The 20,703-nt window shown below is 36.4% G+C and overlaps 1 protein-coding gene across 3 annotated transcripts in view; it reads left to right on the plus strand.

Annotated features, from left to right (window-relative positions):
* The window catches only part of phkb (phosphorylase kinase, beta), a 223,302-nt gene that overhangs the window by 191,306 nt on the left and 11,293 nt on the right, over positions 1–20,703 (plus strand). For all 3 annotated transcript variants that reach the window (XM_061963662.1, XM_061963660.1, XM_061963661.1), the window contains 2 exons: positions 18,396–18,601; positions 20,562–20,696. In XM_061963662.1, coding sequence (XP_061819646.1) covers positions 18,396–18,601; positions 20,562–20,696 — 341 coding nt within the window. The remainder of the gene's footprint in view (positions 1–18,395; positions 18,602–20,561; positions 20,697–20,703) is intronic.

The raw sequence follows: 20,703 nt of genomic DNA on the forward strand, positions 1-20,703 counted from the left end.
AGATGTGTAGCAAAGCCCTTTTTTATTTATTTAAGTGTGTAGAAAAAAAATATGTAAACCACTTGTCTTTCATGGTGTAGTGGACATTGCAAGATTAGATTACTTAGATATTGGTAAATATTTACATTATATAATATGTCAAGATTAAATTATATTAAAAATATGTACTTCTTATGGGATCAAACGAGACTTGGTGACAAAAAAATTTATTTATGTATACAAATTTCCTAGTTGATACATTTTACAATAGATAAAAAACACATTTTTAAGTGTTTTCTTGTTTTTAGATGTTTTGTATTTGTTTTTTATTTTTTAACATTTAAGATGTGTAGTAAAGCCCTTTTTTATTTAAGTGTGTAGAATTTTTTTTTTTTTTTTTTAAACCACTTGTCTTTCATGGTGTGGTGGACATTGCAAGCTTAGATTAATTAGATATTGGTAAATATTCACATTATTTAATATGTCAGGATTACATTATATTAAAAAGATGTACTTCTTATGGGATCAAGTGAGACTTATTGACAAAAAATATATTTATGTATGCAAATTTCTTATTTGATGCATTTTACAATAGAGAAGATGTGTTTTTTTGTTTTTAGATGTTTTTTATTTAGTTTTTAAATTTTAACATTTAAGATGTGTAGTAAAGCCCTTTTTTATTTAAGTGTGTAGAATTTTTTTTTTTTTAACTACTTGTCTTTAGTGGACATTTCAATCTTAGATTAATTAGATATTGGTAAATATTCACATTATTTAATATGTCAGGATTACATTATATTAAAAATATGTACTTCTTATGGGATAAAATGAGACCTGTAAATGTACTTTTTGACGCGCCTTGCAATAGGGAAGATAAATAAATGTTTTAAAAATAATGTGTTTTTTTTATGTGTAGCAAAGCCTACTTTGATTTTGATTTTATTAAAAAAAAGATGTGTAGCAAAGCCTTTTTTTTTTTCCTCGATTTTTTTTTTTTTAATCCAGAGTTTTCCCCCCAAGTGGTGAGCATAAACATCATTAAAAGTCCTTATTGATTCAAGTTGATTCTTCTAAAAGACTTGCTTGCTTCTCAAAATGTTCCTCATGACGATATTCCGCTAATACAACAACTTTTTGTATGATTTTATTCTCGTTTTAGGACTTTTCAGTGTTCCTTGCTAGAATGATGATGGCTCACGATGATAACTCCTTCTCTATTTCGTGACGCTCTTCCTGATTTTTATGTTCGCCCATTCCGCGGAAAAAAAAACCTGGCACGCCCGCGCTCTCCATCTCGGGACGCGCCGGCTCCCCCGTCCGTGCACGCGCTCCTCCGGCGTGGAGTGTTTGTCACAGATTAGCCTCCTGGCCCCAGACGCACTTATCTGGGCTCATTTTTATTATTATTTTCGAGCACTTTAGCTTTTTTTTCATAGTGCTGAAGTAGCGGAAGGTGTGCATCTGCATACAGATGGCCTCCACACGCCTGCACAAGGTGCTTCCTTTGAAATATATTCCTAATAAACCCAGCAATATCACGCCTTTCATTAAAAACTGATGCGTGTACTTAAAACTTGAATTTTAAAAATTATTTTTATTGTTATTTTTGCAGTCCTATTAACAGACGATCTCATGTTCTCCTCTTGTTGCTAGGCAGACTTCACAGGGCTCAGTCATAACTGTCCCTAAATCCAGTCTAAAACTAATAAAACTAGCAATATCACGCCTTTCAATAAAAACTGATGCGTGTACTTGAAACTTGAATTTTAAAAATTATTTTTATTGTTATTTTTGCAGGCCCATTAACGGACGATCTCATGTTCTCCTCTTGTTGCTAGGCAGACTTCACAGGGCTCAGTCATAACTGCCCCTTAGTCCAGTCAAAAACTAAAACTAATAAAACTAGCAATATCACGTGTTTCAATAAAAACTGATGTGTGTACTTTAAACTTGAACTTTACAAATTGTTATTTTTTGCAGGCCCATTAACAGACGATCTCATGTTGTCCTCTTGTTGCTAGGCAGACTTCACGGGGCTCAGTCATAACTGCCCCTTAGTCCAGTCAAAAATGAAAACTAATAACCCTAGCAATATCACACGTTTCAATAAAAACTGATGCGTGTACTGTATTTTTCGGAGTATAAGTCGCACCGGAGTATAAGTCGCACCTGCCAAAAATGCATAATAAAGAAGGAAAAAAACATATATAAGTCGCACTGGAGCCAAACTATGGAAAAAACTGCGACTTATAGTCCGAAAAATATGGTACTTGAAACTTCATCTTTACAAATGATTATTGTGTTATTTTTTGCAGGCCCATTAACAGACGATCTCATGTTCTCCTCTTGTTGCTAGGCAGACTTCACAGGGCTCAGTCATAACTGTCCCTAAATCCAGTCTAAAACTAATAAAACTAGCAATATCACGCCTTTCAATAAAAACTGATGCGTGTACTTGAAACTTGAATTTTAAAAATTATTTTTATTGTTATTTTTGCAGGCCCATTAACGGACGATCTCATGTTCTCCTCTTGTTGCTAGGCAGACTTCACAGGGCTCAGTCATAACTGCCCCTTAGTCCAGTCAAAAACTAAAACTAATAAAACTAGCAATATCACGTGTTTCAATAAAAACTGATGTGTGTACTTTAAACTTGAACTTTACAAATTGTTATTTTTTGCAGGCCCATTAACAGACGATCTCATGTTGTCCTCTTGTTGCTAGGCAGACTTCACGGGGCTCAGTCATAACTGCCCCTTAGTCCAGTCAAAAATGAAAACTAATAACCCTAGCAATATCACACGTTTCAATAAAAACTGATGCGTGTACTGTATTTTTCGGAGTATAAGTCGCACCGGAGTATAAGTCGCACCTGCCAAAAATGCATAATAAAGAAGGAAAAAAACATATATAAGTCGCACTGGAGCCAAACTATGGAAAAAACTGCGACTTATAGTCCGAAAAATATGGTACTTGAAACTTCATCTTTACAAATGATTATTGTGTTATTTTTTGCAGGCCCATTAACAGACGATCTCATGTTCTCCTCTTGTTGCTAGGCAGACTTCACAGGGCTCAGTCATAACTGTCCCTAAATCCAGTCTAAAACTAATAAAACTAGCAATATCACGCCTTTCAATAAAAACTGATGCGTGTACTTGAAACTTGAATTTTAAAAATTATTTTTATTGTTATTTTTGCAGGCCCATTAACGGACGATCTCATGTTCTCCTCTTGTTGCTAGGCAGACTTCACAGGGCTCAGTCATAACTGCCCCTTAGTCCAGTCAAAAACTAAAACTAATAAAACTAGCAATATCACGTGTTTCAATAAAAACTGATGTGTGTACTTTAAACTTGAACTTTACAAATTGTTATTTTTTCCAGGCCCATTAACAGACGATCTCATGTTGTCCTCTTGTTGCTAGGCAGACTTCACGGGGCTCAGTCATAACTGCCCCTTAGTCCAGTCAAAAATGAAAACTAATAACCCTAGCAATATCACACGTTTCAATAAAAACTGATGCGTGTACTGTATTTTTCGGAGTATAAGTCGCACCGGAGTATAAGTCGCACCTGCCAAAAATGCATAATAAAGAAGGAAAAAAACATATATAAGTCGCACTGGAGCCAAACTATGGAAAAAACTGCGACTTATAGTCCGAAAAATATGGTACTTGAAACTTCATCTTTACAAATGATTATTGTGTTATTTTTTGCAGGCCCATTAACAGACAATCTCATGTTCTCCTCTTGTTGCTAGGCAGACTTCACAGGGCTCAGTCATAACTGCCCCTAAATCCAGTCTAAAACTAATAAAACTAGCAATATCACGCCTTTCAATAAAAACTGATGCGTGTACTTGAAACTTGAATTTTAAAAATTATTTTTATTGTTATTTTTGCAGGCCTATTAACAGACGATCTCATGTTCTCCTCTTGTTGCTAGGCAGACTTCACGGGGCTCAGTCATAACTGCCCCTAAGTCCAGTCTAAAACTAAAACTAATTAAAGCTGCAAGCAGCGTTGGTCGGGCCCGCGTATTTGGCAGGTGCTAGTCCTAAGTGTCCCAATACTTTTGTCCAGTTTTAGTAGTACGTGTCCCAATACTTTTGTCAAGTTGTAGTCCTAAGTGTCCCAATACATTTGTCCAGTGTAGGTGTCCCAATACTTTTTTCCAGTGGTAGTCCTAAGTGTCCCAATACTTTTGTCCGGTGGTAGTCCTAAGTGTCCCAATACTTTTGTCTAGTGTACCTACCTTGTCTGCATTGTGTAGGCACGCTGGTGCTTCCTGCTTTTAAGCAGCCATCTTAAAAAAACAGCAGCGCAGCGGTTCTTTGAAGGGTCATAAAATCAAAACCGGAGCAGTTAGAAAAACGCTGTTCTGCACTTTTATACACAATCTCTCTCCTGTGTTAGTTTGAAGCCGAAACGACAAACGCGCTCAGAGGAGATAGTTTTTGAAGGAAGGTGACCGGTTTTTACAAAAAAATTGTTTTGAAGGGGGAATAGCAAACTTCCTGTTGATTTTTGCTGGGGGTTGTCAATCTATGAAATGTAGGTCTAAGACCTACATAGAGGTTTTTGTTTCATGTCTCTCCGACCTTCCGAGTTACAGGCAGTTTTGTCATTTTTTTCTTCCGAGGAGCAGTTTTTTTCAACGTTTTATAGAGCGCAATTTTGAGATTTGGGGTTAGGTTTTTTTATTAGATCGCAATTTTTGCCAGTCCTGAAGTGTGTGTTCAGTTCGGTGAGTTTTGAAGCATGTTAAGGGGGTCAAATTACAGCTCAAAGAGGCAAAAGTGACTGTTTTTAGTACTTTTTTGTCTTGAAGGGGGAATTGCCAACTTCCTGTTGATTTCTTCCCAAGGATGTACAATTATGAAATCTAGGTCTAAGTCAGACCTACATAGAGAATTTTGTTTCATGTCTTTCCGACCTTCCTAGTGGGAGTTACAGGCAGTCTAGTTGTTTTTTTTTCCTAGGGGGCGCTAGAGCGCAATTTTGAGTTTTGGGGTTCGGTTCTTTCATTAAAAGACAATTTTCGCAGGTCCTGATGTGTGGGTCAAATATGGTGAGTTTTGAAGCATGTTAAGTGGGTCAAATTAGTGCTCAAAGAGGCGGCCGGTATAATAATAATAAAACCTTACAAATTCAATAGGTCCTTATGTCCCATTGCATAAGGACTCCCTTTGGGAGTCCTTATACAATGGGCCATGCGGGCCCTAATAAAACTAGCAATATCACGTGTTTCAATAAAAACTGATGCGTGTACTTTAAACTTGAACTTTACAAATTATTATTGTCTTATTTTTTGCAGGCCCATTAACAGACGATCTCATGTTCTCTTCTTGTTGCTAGGCAGACTTCACAGGGCTCAGTCATAACTGCCCCTAAGTGCAGTCTAAAACTAAAACTAATAAAACTAGCAATATCACGCCTTTCATTAAAAACTGATGCGTGTACTTGAAACTTGAATTTAAAAAATTATTTTTATTGTTATTTTTGCAGGCCCATTAACGGACGAACTCATGTTCTCCTCTTGTTGCTAGGTAGACTTCACGGTGCTCAGTCATAACTGCCCCTAAATCCAGTCTAAAACTAATAAAACTAGCAATATCACGCCTTTCAATAAAAACTGATGCGTGTACTTGAAACTTGAATTTTAAAAATTATTTTTATTGTTATTTTTGCAGGCCCATTAACGGACGAACTCATGTTCTCCTCTTGTTGCTAGGCAGACTTCACAGGGCTCAGTCATAACTGCCCCTAAATCCAGTCTAAAACTAATAAAACTAGCAATATCACGCCTTTCAATAAAAACTGATGCGTGTACTTGAAACTTGAATTTTAAAAATTATTTTTATTGTTATTTTTGCAGGTCCATTAACGGACGATCTCATGTTGTCCTCTTGTTGCTAGGCAGACTTCACAGGGCTCAGTCATAACTGCCCCTAAGTCCAGTCTAAAACTAAAACTAATAAAACTAGCAATATCACGCGTTTCAATAAAAACTGATGCGTGTACTTAAACTTGAATTTAAAAAATTATTTTTATTGTTATTTTTGCAGGCCTATTAACAGACGATCTCATGTTGTCCTCTTGTTGCTAGGCAGACTTCACGGGGCTCAGTCATAACTGCCCCTAAGTCCAGTTTAAAACTAAAACTAATAAAACTAGCAATATCACGTGTTTCAATAAAAACTGATGCGTGTACTTTAAACTTGAACTTTACAAATTATTATTGTGTTATTTTTTGCAGGCCCATTAACAGACAATCTCATGTTCTCCTCTTGTTGCTAGGCAGACTTCACAGGGCTCAGTCATAACTGCCCCTAAGTCCAGTCAAAAACTAAAACTAATAAAACTAGCAATATCACGTGTTTCAATAAAAACTGATGCGTGTACTTTAAACTTGAACTTTACAAATTATTATTGTGTTATTTTTTGCAGGCCCATTAACAGACAATCTCATGTTCTCCTCTTGTTGCTAGGCAGACTTCACAGGGCTCAGTCATAACTGCCCCTAAGTCCAGTCAAAAACTAAAACTAATAAAACTAGCAATATCACGTGTTTCAATAAAAACTGATGCGTGTACTTTAAACTTGAACTTTACAAATTATTATTGTGTTATTTTTTGCAGGCCTATTAACAGACGATCTCATGTTGTCCTCTTGTTGCTAGGCAGACTTCACGGGGCTCAGTCATAACTGCCCCTTAGTCCAGTCTAAAACTAAAACTAATAAAACTAGCAATATCACACGTTTCAATAAAAACTGATACATGTACCGGTACTTGAAACTTCATCTTTACAAATTATTATTGTGTTATTTTTGCAGGCCTATTAACAGACGATCTCATGTTGTCCTCTTGTTGCTAGGCAGACTTCACGGGGCTCAGTCATAACTGCCCCTTAGTCCAGTCAAAAACTAAAACTAATAAACCTAGCAATAGCACACGTTTCAATAAAAACTGATACATGTACCGGTACTTGAAACTTCATCTTTACAAATTATTATTGTGTTATTTTTTGCAGGCCCATTAACAGACAATCTCATGTTCTTCTCTTGTTGCTAGGCAGACTTCACGGGGCTCAGTCATAACTGCCCCTAAGTCCAATCAAAAATTAAAACTGCGTGTTGGCCACGCCCACTCGGCCCTTTGAATGACAAACTAGGAAGTCCGGCGAGAATTGTTTGTAATATTTTATCGATACCGATACCAATTTTTTATCGATACCGATACCAATTTGTGTTACTGTGTGTGTTAATTTGGTATTAAATCTTAATTTGTTTAAACTAAAAGCTATTTTTTTTTATTTACTGGGTTGAGCAATCGGCATCTTTGTACGGAAAAAATAAGTCAAAGTAAGAAACACTACTAAAAGATACAAAAATCGAAAAAAATAAAAAAATAAATAAAAACACACAAAAAATTGGGCTTGTCTAAAACAACTTAAATTCCACCAATAAAGACAATAATTTAAGGGTTTTTAAATTTTTTACCATTTCCCAACAAAATTCCAGGAATTCCCAGTTTTCCCAAGCCCTATTTTCACTTCTCGCTGGAAAGTTTTCATAGTCCACATTTTTCAACCAATTCCCACCATTCCACCTTCAAAACATTCTTCTTAGTTAGAACAACAAACGCTCCTATTTTTTTTCGGACAAATTCTCGGTTTTCTTCAAAATTCCAGGAATTCCGGAATACCCATTCTCAATTCAAACTGTTACTACGTCAACATTTTTCAACCGATTCCAAAAATTCCAACACCAACCCATTCATATCATCTCGGACAACTGTGCTAGTATCCATATTTTCGAAAATTTTCGGTTTTCCCGAAAATCCCAAATTTCCAGGACATTCCCATTCAAATGAATGGACATACAGTATTCCTAGTCCTAAAATGCCCCAGACTCTCAAAATGTTGCGCCATTTTTACCCAATTTCGACCTTTCAACCATCCACGCACTCCACTCACCTTGGACAATCAAAATTATATTTTCCAAGTTCAACAAAATTCCAGGAATTCCCAGTTTTCCAAAGCCCTATTTTCACTTCTCGCTGGAAAGTTTTCACAGTCCACATTTTTCAACAATTCCCACCATTCCACCTTCACGACATTCCTCTTAGTTGGAACAACAAAAACACTCCAATTTTTGTTTTTTGGTACAAATTCCCGGTTTTCTTCGAAATTCCAGGAATTCCGAAATACCCATTCTCAATTCAAACTGTTACTACGTCAACATTTTTCAACCGATTCCAAAAATTCCAACACCACCCCATTTATATCATCTCGGACAACTGTGCTAGTATCAATATTTTCAAAAATTCTCGGTTTTCCCGAAATTCCAAAATTTCCGGGACATTCCCGTTCAAATGAATGGACATATTCATAGTCCTAAAATGCCCTATATTCTCAAAATTTTGCACCACTTTTTACCCGATTCCGACCTTTCAACCATCCACACACTCCACTCACCTTGGAAAATCAAACGTATATTTTCAAAGTTCAACAAAATTCCAGGAATTCACGGTTTTCCAAAGCCCTATTTTCACTTCTCGTTGGAACGTTTTCACAGTCCACATTTTTCAACCAATTCCCACCATTCCACCTTCACGACATTCCTCTTAGTTGGAACAACAAACACTCCAATTTTTGTTTTTTCGTACAAATTCCCGTTTTTTTTTTTTTCGAAATTCCAGGAATTCCGAAATACCCATTCTCAATTCAAACTGTTACTACGTCAACATTTTTCAACCGATTCGAAAAATTCCAACACCAACCCATTCATATCATCTGGGACAACTGTGCTAGTATCAAAATTTTCAAAAATTCTCGGTTTTCCCAGAAATTCCAAAATTTCCAGGATATTCCCGTTCAAATGAATGGACATATTCACAGTCCTAAAGTGCCCTAAATTCTCAAATTGTTGCACTATTTTTTACCCGATTCTGACCTTTCAACCATCCACACACGTCCACTCATCTTGGACAATCAAAATTATATTTTCCAAGTTCAACAAAATTCCAGGAATTCCCAAAATTCCCAGTTTTCCAAAGCCCTATTTTCACTTCTCGCTGGAAAGTTTTCACAGTCCACATTTTTCAACAATTCCCACCATTCCACCTTCACAACATTCCTCTTAGTTGGAACAACAAACACTCCAATTTTTGTTTTTTGGTACAAATTCCCGGTTTTCTTCGAAATTCCAGGAATTCCGAAATACCAATTCTCAATTCAAACTGTTACTACGTCAACATTTTTCAACCGATTCCAAATATTCCAACACCAACCCATTCATATCATCTAGGACAACTGTGCTAGTATCCATATTTTCGAAAATTCTCAGTTTTCCCGAAATTCCAAAATTTCCGGGACATTCCCGTTCAAATGAATGGACATATTCATAGTCCTAATATGCCCTAAATTCTCAAAATGTTGCACCACTTTTTACCCGATTGCGACCTTTCAACCATCCACACACTCCACTCACCTTGGAAAATCAAACGTATGTTTTCAAAGTTCAACAAAATTCCAGGAATTCCCAGTTTTCCAAAGCCCTATTTTCACTTCTCCCTGGAAAGTTTTCACAGTCCACATTTTTCAACCAATTCCCACCATTCCACCTTCACGACATTCCTCTTAGTTGGAACAACAAACGCTCCAATTTTTGTTTTTTCGTACAAATTCCCGTTTTTTTTTCGAAATTCCAGGAATTCCGAAATACCCATTCTTACTTCAAACTGTTACTACGTCAACATTTTTCAACCGATTCCAAAAATTCCAAGACCAACCCATTCATATCATCTAGCACCACTGTGCTAGTATCCATATTTTCGAAAATTTTCGGTTTTCCCAAAAATCCCAAATCTCCAGGACATTTCCGTTCAAATGAATGGACATATTCATAGTCCTAAAATGCCCTAAATTCTCAAAATTTTGCACCACTTTTTACCCGATTCCGACCTTTCAACTGTCCACACACTCCACTCACCTTGGACAATCAAACTTATATTTTCCAAGTTCAACAAAATTCCAGGAATTCCCAGTTTTTCAAAGCCCTATTTTCACTTCTCGTTTAAAAGTTTTCACAGTCCACATTTTTCAACCAATTCCCACCATTCCACCTTCACGACATTCCTCTTAGTTGGAACAACAAACACTCCAATTTTTGTTTTTTCGTACAAATTCCCGTTTTTTTTTTTTTCGAAATTCCAGGAATTCCGAAATACCCATTCTCAATTCAAACTGTTACTACGTCAACATTTTTCAACCGATTCCAAAAAATTCCAACACCAACCCATTCATATCATCTCGGACAACTGTGCTAGTATCAATATTTTCAAAAATTCTCGGTTTTCCCGAAATTTCAAAATTTCCAGGACATTCCCATTCAAATGAATGGACATACAGTATTCCTAGTCCTAAAATGCCCCAGACTCTCAAAATGTTGCGCCATTTTTACCCAATTCCGACCTTTCAACCATCCACGCACTCCACTCACCTTGGACAATCAAAATTATATTTTCCAAGTTCAACAAAATTCCAGGAATTCCCAGTTTTCCAAAGCCCTATTTTCACTTCTCGCTGGAAAGTTTTCACAGTCCACATTTTTCAACCAATTCCCACCATTCCACCTTCACAACATTCCTCTTAGTTGGAACAACAAACGCTCCAATTTTTGTTTTTTCGTACAAATTCCCGTTTTTTTTCGAAATTCCAGGAATTCCGAAATACCCATTCTCAATTCAAACTGTTACTACGTCAACATTTTTGAACCGATTCGAAAAATTCCAACACCAACCCATTCATATCATCTCGGACAACTGTGCTAGTATCCATATTTTCAAAAATTTTCGGTTTTCCCGAAAATCCCAAATTTCCAGGACATTCCCGTTCAAATGAATGGACATATTCATAGTCCTAAAATGCCCTAAATTCTCAAAATTTTGCACCACTTTTTACCCGATTCCGACCTTTCAAGCATCCACACACTCCACTCACCTTGGAAAATCAAACTTATATTTTCAAAGTTCAACAAAATTCCAGGAATTCCCAGTTTTCCAAAGCCTTATTTTCACTTCTCGCTGGAAAGTTTTCACAGTCCACATTTTTCAACCAATTCCCACCATTCCACCTTCACAACATTCCTCTCAGTTGGAACAACAAACACTCCAATTTTTGTTTTTTTTGGTACAAATTCCCGGTTTTCTTTGAAATTCCAGGAATTCCGAAATACCCATTCTCAATTCAAACTGTTACTATGTCAACATTTTTCAATTGATTCGAAAAATTCCAACACCAACCCATTCATATCATCTAGGACAACTGTGCTAGTATCAATTTTTTCACAAATTCTCTGTTTTCCCGAAATTCCAAAATTTCCAGGACATTCCCGTTCAATGAATGGACATATTCATAGTCCTAAAGTGCCCTAGACTCTCAAAATGTTGTGCCATTTTTTACCCGATTCCGACCTTTCAACCATCCACACACTCCACTCACCTTGGACAATCAAAATTATATTTTCCAAGTTCAACAAAATTCCAGGAATTCCCAGTTTTCCAAAGCCCTATTTTCACTTCTCGCTGGAAAGTTTTCACAGTCCACATTTTTCAACCAATTCCCACCATTCCACCTTCACGACATTCCTCTTAGTTGGGACAACAAACGCTCCAATTTTTGTTTTTTCGTACAAATTCCCGTTTTTTTTTCGAAATTCCAGGAATTCCGAAATACCCATTCTTACTTCAAACTGTTACTACGTCAACATTTTCAACCGATTCGAAAAATTCCAACACCAACCCATTCATATCATCTAGCACAACTGTTCTAGTATCCATATTTTCAAAAATTTTCGGTTTTCCCAAAAATCCCAAATTTCCAGGACATTTCCGTTCAAATGAATAGACATATTCATAGTCCTAAAATGCCCTAAATTCTCAAAATGTTGCACCACTTTTTACCCGATTCCGACCTTTCAACCATCCACACACTCCACTCATCTTGGACAATCAAAATTATATTTTCCAAGTTCAACAAAATTCCAGGAATTCCCAGTTTTCCAAAGCCCTATTTTCACTTCTCGCTGGAAAGTTTTCACAGTCCACGTTTTTCAACCAATTCCCACCATTCCACCTTCACGACATTCCTCTTAGTTGGAACAACAAACGCTCCAAATTTTTTGTTTTTTCGTACAAATTCCCGTTTTTTTTTTTCCGAAATTCCAGGAATTCCGAAATACCCATTCTCAATTCAAACTGTTACTACGTCAACATTTTTCAACCGATTCCAAAAATTCCAACACCAACCCATTCATATCATCTAGGACAATTGTGCTAGTATCCATATTTTTAAAAATTCTCGGTTTTCCCGAGATTTCAAATTTTCCAGGACATTCCCATTCAAATGAATGGACATACAGTATTCTTAGTCCTAAAATGCCCCAGACTCTCAAAATGTTACGCCATTTTTACCCGATTCCGACCTTTCAACCATCCACACACTCCACTCACCTTGGACAATCAAAATTATATTTTCCAAGTTCAACAAAATTCCAGGAATTCCCAGTTTTCCAAAGCCCTATTTTCACTTCTCGCTGGAAAGTTTTCACAGTCCACATTTTTCAACAATTCCCACCATTCCACCTTCATGACATTCCTCTTAGTTGGAACAACAAACACTCCAATTTTTGTTTTTTGGTACAAATTCCCGGTTTTCTTTGAAATTCCAGGAATTCCGAAATACCCATTCTCAATTCAAACTGTTACTACGTCAACATTTTTCAATTGATTCGAAAAATTCCAACACCAACCCATTCATATCATCTAGGACAACTGTGCTAGTATCCATATTTTCAAAAATTCTCAGTTTTCCCGAAATTCCCAAATTTCCAGGACATTCCCGTTCAAATGAATGAACATATTCATAGTCCTAAAGTGCCCTAGACTCTCAAAATGTTGCGCCATTTTTTACCCGATTCCGACCTTTCAACCATCCACACACTCCACTCACCTTGGACAATCAAACTTATATTTTCCAAGTTCAACCAAATTCCAGGAATTCCCAAAATTCCCAGTTTTCCCAAGCCCTATTTTCACTTCTCGCTGGAAAGTTTTCATAGTCCACATTTTTCAACCAATTCCAACCATTCCACCTTCAAAACATTCTTCTTAGTTAGAACAACAAACGCTCCTATTTTTTTTCGTACAAATTCTCGGTTTTCTTCAAAATTCCAGGAATTCCGGAATACCCGTTCTCAATTCAAACCGTTACTACGTCAACATTTTTCAACCGATTCCAAAAATTCCAACACAAACCCATTCATATCATCTCGGACAGTTGTGCTAGTATCAATATTTTTAAAAATTCTCGGTTTTCCCGAAGTTCCAAAATTTCCAGGAGATTCCCGTTCAATTGAATGAACATATTCATAGTCCTAAAATGCCCCAGGCTCTCAAAATGTTGCGCCATTTTTACCCAATTTCGACCTTTCAACCATCCACGCACTCCACTCACCTTGGACAATCAAAATTATATTTTCCAAGTTCAACAAAATTCCAGGAATTCCCAGTTTTCCAAAGCCCTATTTTCACTTCTAGCTGGAAAGTTTTCACAGTCCACATTTTTCAACAATTCCCACCATTCCACCTTCACGACATTCCTCTTAGTTGGAACAACAAACACTCCAATTTTTGTTTTTTCGTACAAATTCCCGGTTTTCTTCGAAATTCCAGGAATTCCGAAATGCCCATTCTCAATTCAAACTGTTACTACGTCAACATTTTTCAACCGATTCCAAAAATTCCAACACCAACCCATTCATATCATCTCGGACAACTGTGCTAGTATCAATATTTTCAAAAATTCTCGGTTTTTCCGAAATTTCAAAATTTCCAGGACATTCCCATTCAAATGAATGGACATACAGTATTCCTAGACCTAAAATGCCCCAGACTCTCAAAATGTTGCGCCATTTTTACCCAATTCCGACCTTTCAACCATCCACGCACTCCACTCACCTTGGACAATCAAAATTATATTTTCCAAGTTCAACAAAATTCCAGGAATTCCCGGTTTTCCAAAGCCCTATTTTCACTTCTCGCTGGAAAGTTTTCGCAGTCCACATTTTTCAACCAATTCCCACCATTCCACCTCCACGACATTCCTCTTAGTTGGGACAACAAACACTCCAATTTTTTTTTTTTTGTACAAATTCCCGTTTTTTTTCTCGAAATTCCAGGAATTCCGAAATACCAATTCTCAATTCAAACTGTTACTACGTCAACATTTTTCAACCGATTCGAAGCATTCCAACACCAACCCATCCATATCATCTAGGACAACTGTGCTAGTATCCATATTTTCGAAAATTCTCAGTTTTCCCGAAATTCCCAAATTTCCAGGACATTCCCGTTCAAATGAATGGACATATTCATAGTCCTAAAATGCCCTAAATTCTCAAAATTTTGCACCACTTTTTACCTGATTCCGACCTTTCAACCATTCACACACTCCACTCACCTTGGAAAATCAAACTTATATTTTCAAAGTTCAGCAAAATTCCAGGAATTCCCAGTTTTCCAAAGCCCTATTTTCACTTCTCGCTGGAAAGTTTTCACAGTCCACATTTTTCAACAATTCCCACCATTCCACCTTCACGACATTCCTCTTAGTTGGAACAACAAACACTCCAATTGTTGTTTTTTCGTACAAATTCCCAGTTTTCTTCGAAATTCCAGGAATTCCGAAATACCCATTCTCAATTCAAACTGTTACTACGTCAACATTTTTCAACCGATTCCAAAAATTCCAACACCAACCCATTCATATCATCTCGGACAACTGTGCTAGTATCAATATTTTCAAAAATTCTCGGTTTTCCCGAAATTTCAAAATTTCCAGGACATTCCCGTTCAATTGAATGAACATATTCATAGTCCTAAAGTGCCCTAGACTCTCAAAATGTTGTGCCATTTTTTACCCGATTCCGACCTTTCAACCATCCACGCACTCCACTCACCTTGGACAATCAAACTTATATTTTCCAAGTTCAACAAAATTCCAGGAATTCCCAAAATTCCCAGTTTTCCCAAGCCCTATTTTCACTTCTCGCTGGAAAGTTTTCATAGTCCACATTTTTCAACCAATTCCAACCATTCCACCTTCAAAACATTCTTCTTAGTTAGAACAACAAACGCTCCTATTTTTTTTCGTACAAATTCTCGGTTTTCTTCAAAATTCCAGGAATTCCGGAATACCCGTTCTCAATTCAAACCGTTACTACGTCAACATTTTTCAACCGATTCCAAAAATTCCAACACCAACCCATTCATATCATCTGGGACAACTGTGCTAGTATCAATTTTTTCACAAATTCTCTGTTTTCCCGAAATTCCAAAATTTCCAGGACATTCCCGTTCAATGAATGGACATATTCATAGTCCTAAAGTGCCCTAGACTCTCAAAATGTTGCGCTTTTTTTTTACCCAATTCCGACCTTTCAACCATCCACGCACTCCACTCACCTTGGACAATCAAAATTATATTTTCCAAGTTCAACAAAATTCCAGGAATTCCCAGTTTTCCAAAGCCCTATTTTCACTTCTCGCTGGAAAGTTTTCACAGTCCACATTTTTCAACCAATTCCCACCATTCCACCTTCACGACATTCCTCTTAGTTAGGACAACAAACTGTCCTATTTTTTTCCTTACAAATTCCCGGTTTTCTTCGAAATTCCAGGAATTCCGAAATACCCATTCTCAATTCAAACTGTTACTACGTCAACATTTTTCAACCGATTCCAAAAATTCCAACACCAACCCATTCATATCATCTAGGACAACTGTACTAGTATCCAAATTTTCGAAAATTCTCAGTTTTCCCGAAATTCCCAAATTTCCAGGACATTCCCGTTCAAATGAATGGACATATTCATAGTCCTAAAATGCCCTAAATTCTCAAAATTTTGCACCACTTTTTACCTGATTCCGACCTTTCAACCATCCACACACTCCACTCACCTTGGATAATCAAAATTATATTTTCCAAGTTCAACAAAATTCCAGGAATTCCCAGTTTTCCAAAGCCCTATTTTCACTTCTCGCTGGAAAGTTTTCACAGTCCACATTTTTCAACCAATTCCCACCATTCCACCTTCACAACATTCCTCTTAGTTGGAACAACCAACACTCCAATTTTTGTTTTTTTGGTACAAATTCCCGGTTTTCTTCGAAATTCCAGGAATTCCGAAATACCCATTCTCAATTCAAACGGTTACTACGTCAACATTTTTCAACCGATTCGAAAAATGCCAACACCAACCCATTCATATCATCTAGGACAACTGTGCTAGTATCCATATTTTCGAAAATTTTCGGTTTTCCCCAAAATCCCAAATTTCCAGGACATTTCCGTTCAAATGAATGGACATATTCATAGTCCTAAAATGCCCTAAATTCTCAAAATTTTGCACCACTTTTTACCCGATTCCGACCTTTCAAGCATCCACACACTCCACTCACCTTGGAAAATCAAACGTATATTTTCAAAGTTCAACAAAATTCCAGGAATTCCCAGTTTTCCAAAGCCCTATTTTCACTTCTCCCTGGAAAGTTTTCACAGTCCACATTTTTCAACCAATTCCCACCATTCCACCTTCACGACATTCCTCTTAGTTGGAACAACAAACGCTCCAATTTTTGTTTTTTCGTACAAATTCCCGTTTTTTTTCCGAAATTCCAGGAATTCCGAAATACCCATTCTTACTTCAAACTGTTACTACGTCAACATTTTCAACCGATTCGAAAAATTCCAACACCACCCCATTCATATCATCTCGGACAACTGTGCTAGTATCTATATTTTCGCAAATTTTCGGTTTTCCCCAAAATCCCAAATTTCCAGGACATTTCCGTTCAAATGAATGGACATATTCATAGTCCTAAAATGCCCTAAATTCTCAAAATTTTGCACCACTTTTTACCCGATTGCGACCTTTCAACCATCCACACACTCCACTCACCTTGGAAAATCAAACGTATATTTTCAAAGTTCAACAAAATTCCAGGAATTCCCAGTTTTCCAAAGCCCTATTTTCACTTCTCCCTGGAAAGTTTTCACAGTCCACATTTTTCAACCAATTCCCACCATTCCACCTTCACGACATTCCTCTTAGTTGGAACAACAAACGCTCCAATTTTTGTTTTTTCGTACAAATTCCCGTTTTTTTTTCGAAATTCCAGGAATTCCGAAATACCCATTCTTACTTCAAACTGTTACTACGTCAACATTTTCAACCGATTCGAAAAATTCCAACACCAACCCATTCATATCATCTCGGACAACTGTGCTAGTATCAATATTTTCGCAAATTTTCGGTTTTCCCCAAAATCCCAAATTTCCAGGACATTTCCGTTCAAATGAATGGACATATTCATAGTCCTAAAATGCCCTAAATTCTCAAAATTTTGCACCACTTTTTACCCGATTCCGACCTTTCAAGCATCCACACACTCCACTCACCTTGGAAAATCAAACTTATATTTTCAAAGTTCAACAAAATTCCAGGAATTCCCAGTTTTCCAAAGCCCTATTTTCACTTCTCGCTGGAAAGTTTTCACAGTCCACATTTTTCAACCAATTCCCACCATTCCACATTCACGACATTCCTCTTAGTTAGGACAACAAACTGTCCTATTTTTTTCCTTACAAATTCCCGGTTTTCTTCGAATTTCCAGGAATTCCGGAATACCCATTCTCAATTCAAACTGTTACTACGTCAACATTTTTCAACCGATTCCAAAAATTCCAACACCAACCCATTCATATCATCTCGGACAATTGTGCTAGTATCCATATTTTCACAGTTTTTACAAAATTCCCAAATTTCCAGAACGTAATGAATGGACGTATTCATAGTCCTAAAATGCCCGAGACTCTCAAAATGTTGCGCCATTTTTTACCCGATTCCGACCTTTCAACCATCCACACACACTACTCTTCCCATATATCATTATTTTTATTTTTTAACAAGAATCCAATTTTATTCCAATCGTCACTCGAGGAATCGGAACCGTAAATAATTTGCTTTTTGATTGTAACGTGCGTCTTAGCTACCAAATTTGGAGGTGTTGAAACCGCCATGTAAAATTGCTAATGCTAAACAGTAGCACGTATATGGCATGTCCAGTGTAAATTAGCACCGAGCTAGCACATCTGTGTGAATGCATTTCTTTTCTGTTGGAATGTTAGAAGTTATTTAGTGTAAGTTTGATTGATATACGGAATACTCACAAACGGCGACAATCCGTCTGCTAAGCTAGCAAGAACTTTGGAGAAGAAGCATGGCATGAAGCCAAGGAACAAGTCACGCGTGTCCAAGTCACGGTCAGCTCTCCTCCTCTCTGGCCAGGTGACCCTGGGCGTGTTCGGCCGCGAGGAGGAGGTGATCTCCAACCCGCTGTCGCCCGGCGTCATCCAGGGCATCATCTACAGCAAGTGCTGCCCACCAGGGGGCGAGCGCGAGGCGGTCCTGCAGCAGGAGCTGGTCATCCACATCGGATGGATCATCTCCAACAACCCCGAGCTCTTCAGCGGCATGCTCAAGATCCGAGTCGGGTGAGCGCCTGCGGCTACACGACAGCTAAGCGCACAATAGCCCACCAGCTAGGTGGCAGCACTGCTCCAATTACTCAACAGGCCCAACCAGGGAATATAATGAAGTATATTTGGCACTAGAACTACCAAAGTTTTCATTCTCTCCCTGAAATCCCCAGAAGGCAGCCAAAAGGCTGTTGTTTAAATTGACCGACAATTAGCCACCTTTCTTTTGTAAATACAGCCATCACATTGCAGTGCTCAGGCAACATTTTCACAATTTGTTTTTCACAATATTTTAATCATATAAAATATAAGTGAAGTGAACTACATTTATATAGCGCTTTTTCTCAAGTGACTCAAAGCGCTTTACATTGTGAAACCCAATATCTAAGTTACATTTAAATGTCCTTGTAAAATTTTAGCTTTTGTCACAAAATATTTCTACCGAGCATAATTGTTGTACAATGATTTTTTTTTTTTTTTTACATCGTCTTGTAAAATTTTTTTTTTTTCAGATTATTCTTAAAAATTATTGTATGATTTTTTTTTCTTATTACTTGTTACATCTTTCTTTAAAAAAAAAAAAAAAAAGTTTTACAATATATTGGACTTTATTTATGGCCACATTTTTCGTTAAAAAAATGTAATCTTTTATTTACTTATTTTTTATTTATACATACTTTAATATTGTGTTTTTCTTTAAAAAAAATAGTTTTCTTGTAAAATTTTATTTTTCTCAAAATATTCTGACATAATTCATGTACAATAACAACTTTTTTCTCACAATATTTATAATTTATATATATATATATATATATATATATATATATATATATATATATATATATATATATATCCTACACATTCAAATGTGTACATCTACACATTATGTGTATGTTTATATACATACATATATATATATATATATATATATATATATATATATATATATATATATATATATATATATATATATATATATATATGTATGTGTGTGAAAAAAAATCACAAGACTACTTCATCTCTACAGGCCTGTTTCATGAGGGGTTCCCTCAATCATCAGGAAAAAGAAAAGAAAAAAAAACTCCTGATGATTGAGGGAACCCCTCATGAAACAGGCCTGTAGAGATGAAGTAGTCTTGTGATTTTCTTTTTTTTTTTTTTTTTTCCCCACACATACATATATTGCGCTCTACTACGGTATCAAGCACTATTTTTTGGATAACCTTATTAAGACACATATATATATATATATATATATATATATATATATATATATATATATATATATATATATATATATATATATATATGTATACATATATATATATATATATATGTCTTAATAAGGTTATCCAAAAAATAGTATACATATATTGCGCTCTACTACGGTATCGAGCACTATTTTTTGGATAACCTTATTAAGACATATATATATATATATATATATATATATATATATATATATATATATATATATATATATATATATATATATATATATATATATATATATATATATATGTGTCTTAATAAGGTTATAGAGCGCAATATATGTATGTGTGGGGAAAAAAAATCACAAGACTACTTCATCTCTACAGGCCTGTTTCATGAGGGGTTCCCTCAATCATCAGGAGATTTTTTATTTTTTTATTTTTTATTTTTTTCCTGATGATTGAGGGAACCCCTCATGAAACGGGCCTGTAGAGATGAAGTAGTCTTGTGATTTTTTTTCACACACATACATATATATATATATATATATATATGTATTCCAAAATTCCACCAATTCTGGGATACCAATTTTCAATTCAAACTGTTTCAACGTCAACATCTTCGAACTGATTCGAAAAATTCCATCTAAGACAATTGAGCTAGTATCAATATTTTCAAAGATTCCCCGTTTTCCCGAAATTCCCAAATTTCCAGGACATGACCCTTCCTATGTTTTTTAAACTCCTGCGGTGTGGTGTCCCAGGTGGATGGTGCAGGCCATGAAGCAGGAGCTGAAGGTCCGGGCGGGGGACATGTGCCCCCAGGACATCTACCAGCTGTCCCCCAGCGACATCAAGCAGCTCCTGCTGGACGTCCTGCAGCCTCAGCACACCCGCAGGTGCCCA

The sequence above is a fragment of the Nerophis lumbriciformis genome, linkage group LG06, assembly GCF_033978685.3.
Source record: "Nerophis lumbriciformis linkage group LG06, RoL_Nlum_v2.1, whole genome shotgun sequence".
Taxonomy (NCBI): domain Eukaryota; kingdom Metazoa; phylum Chordata; class Actinopteri; order Syngnathiformes; family Syngnathidae; genus Nerophis; species Nerophis lumbriciformis.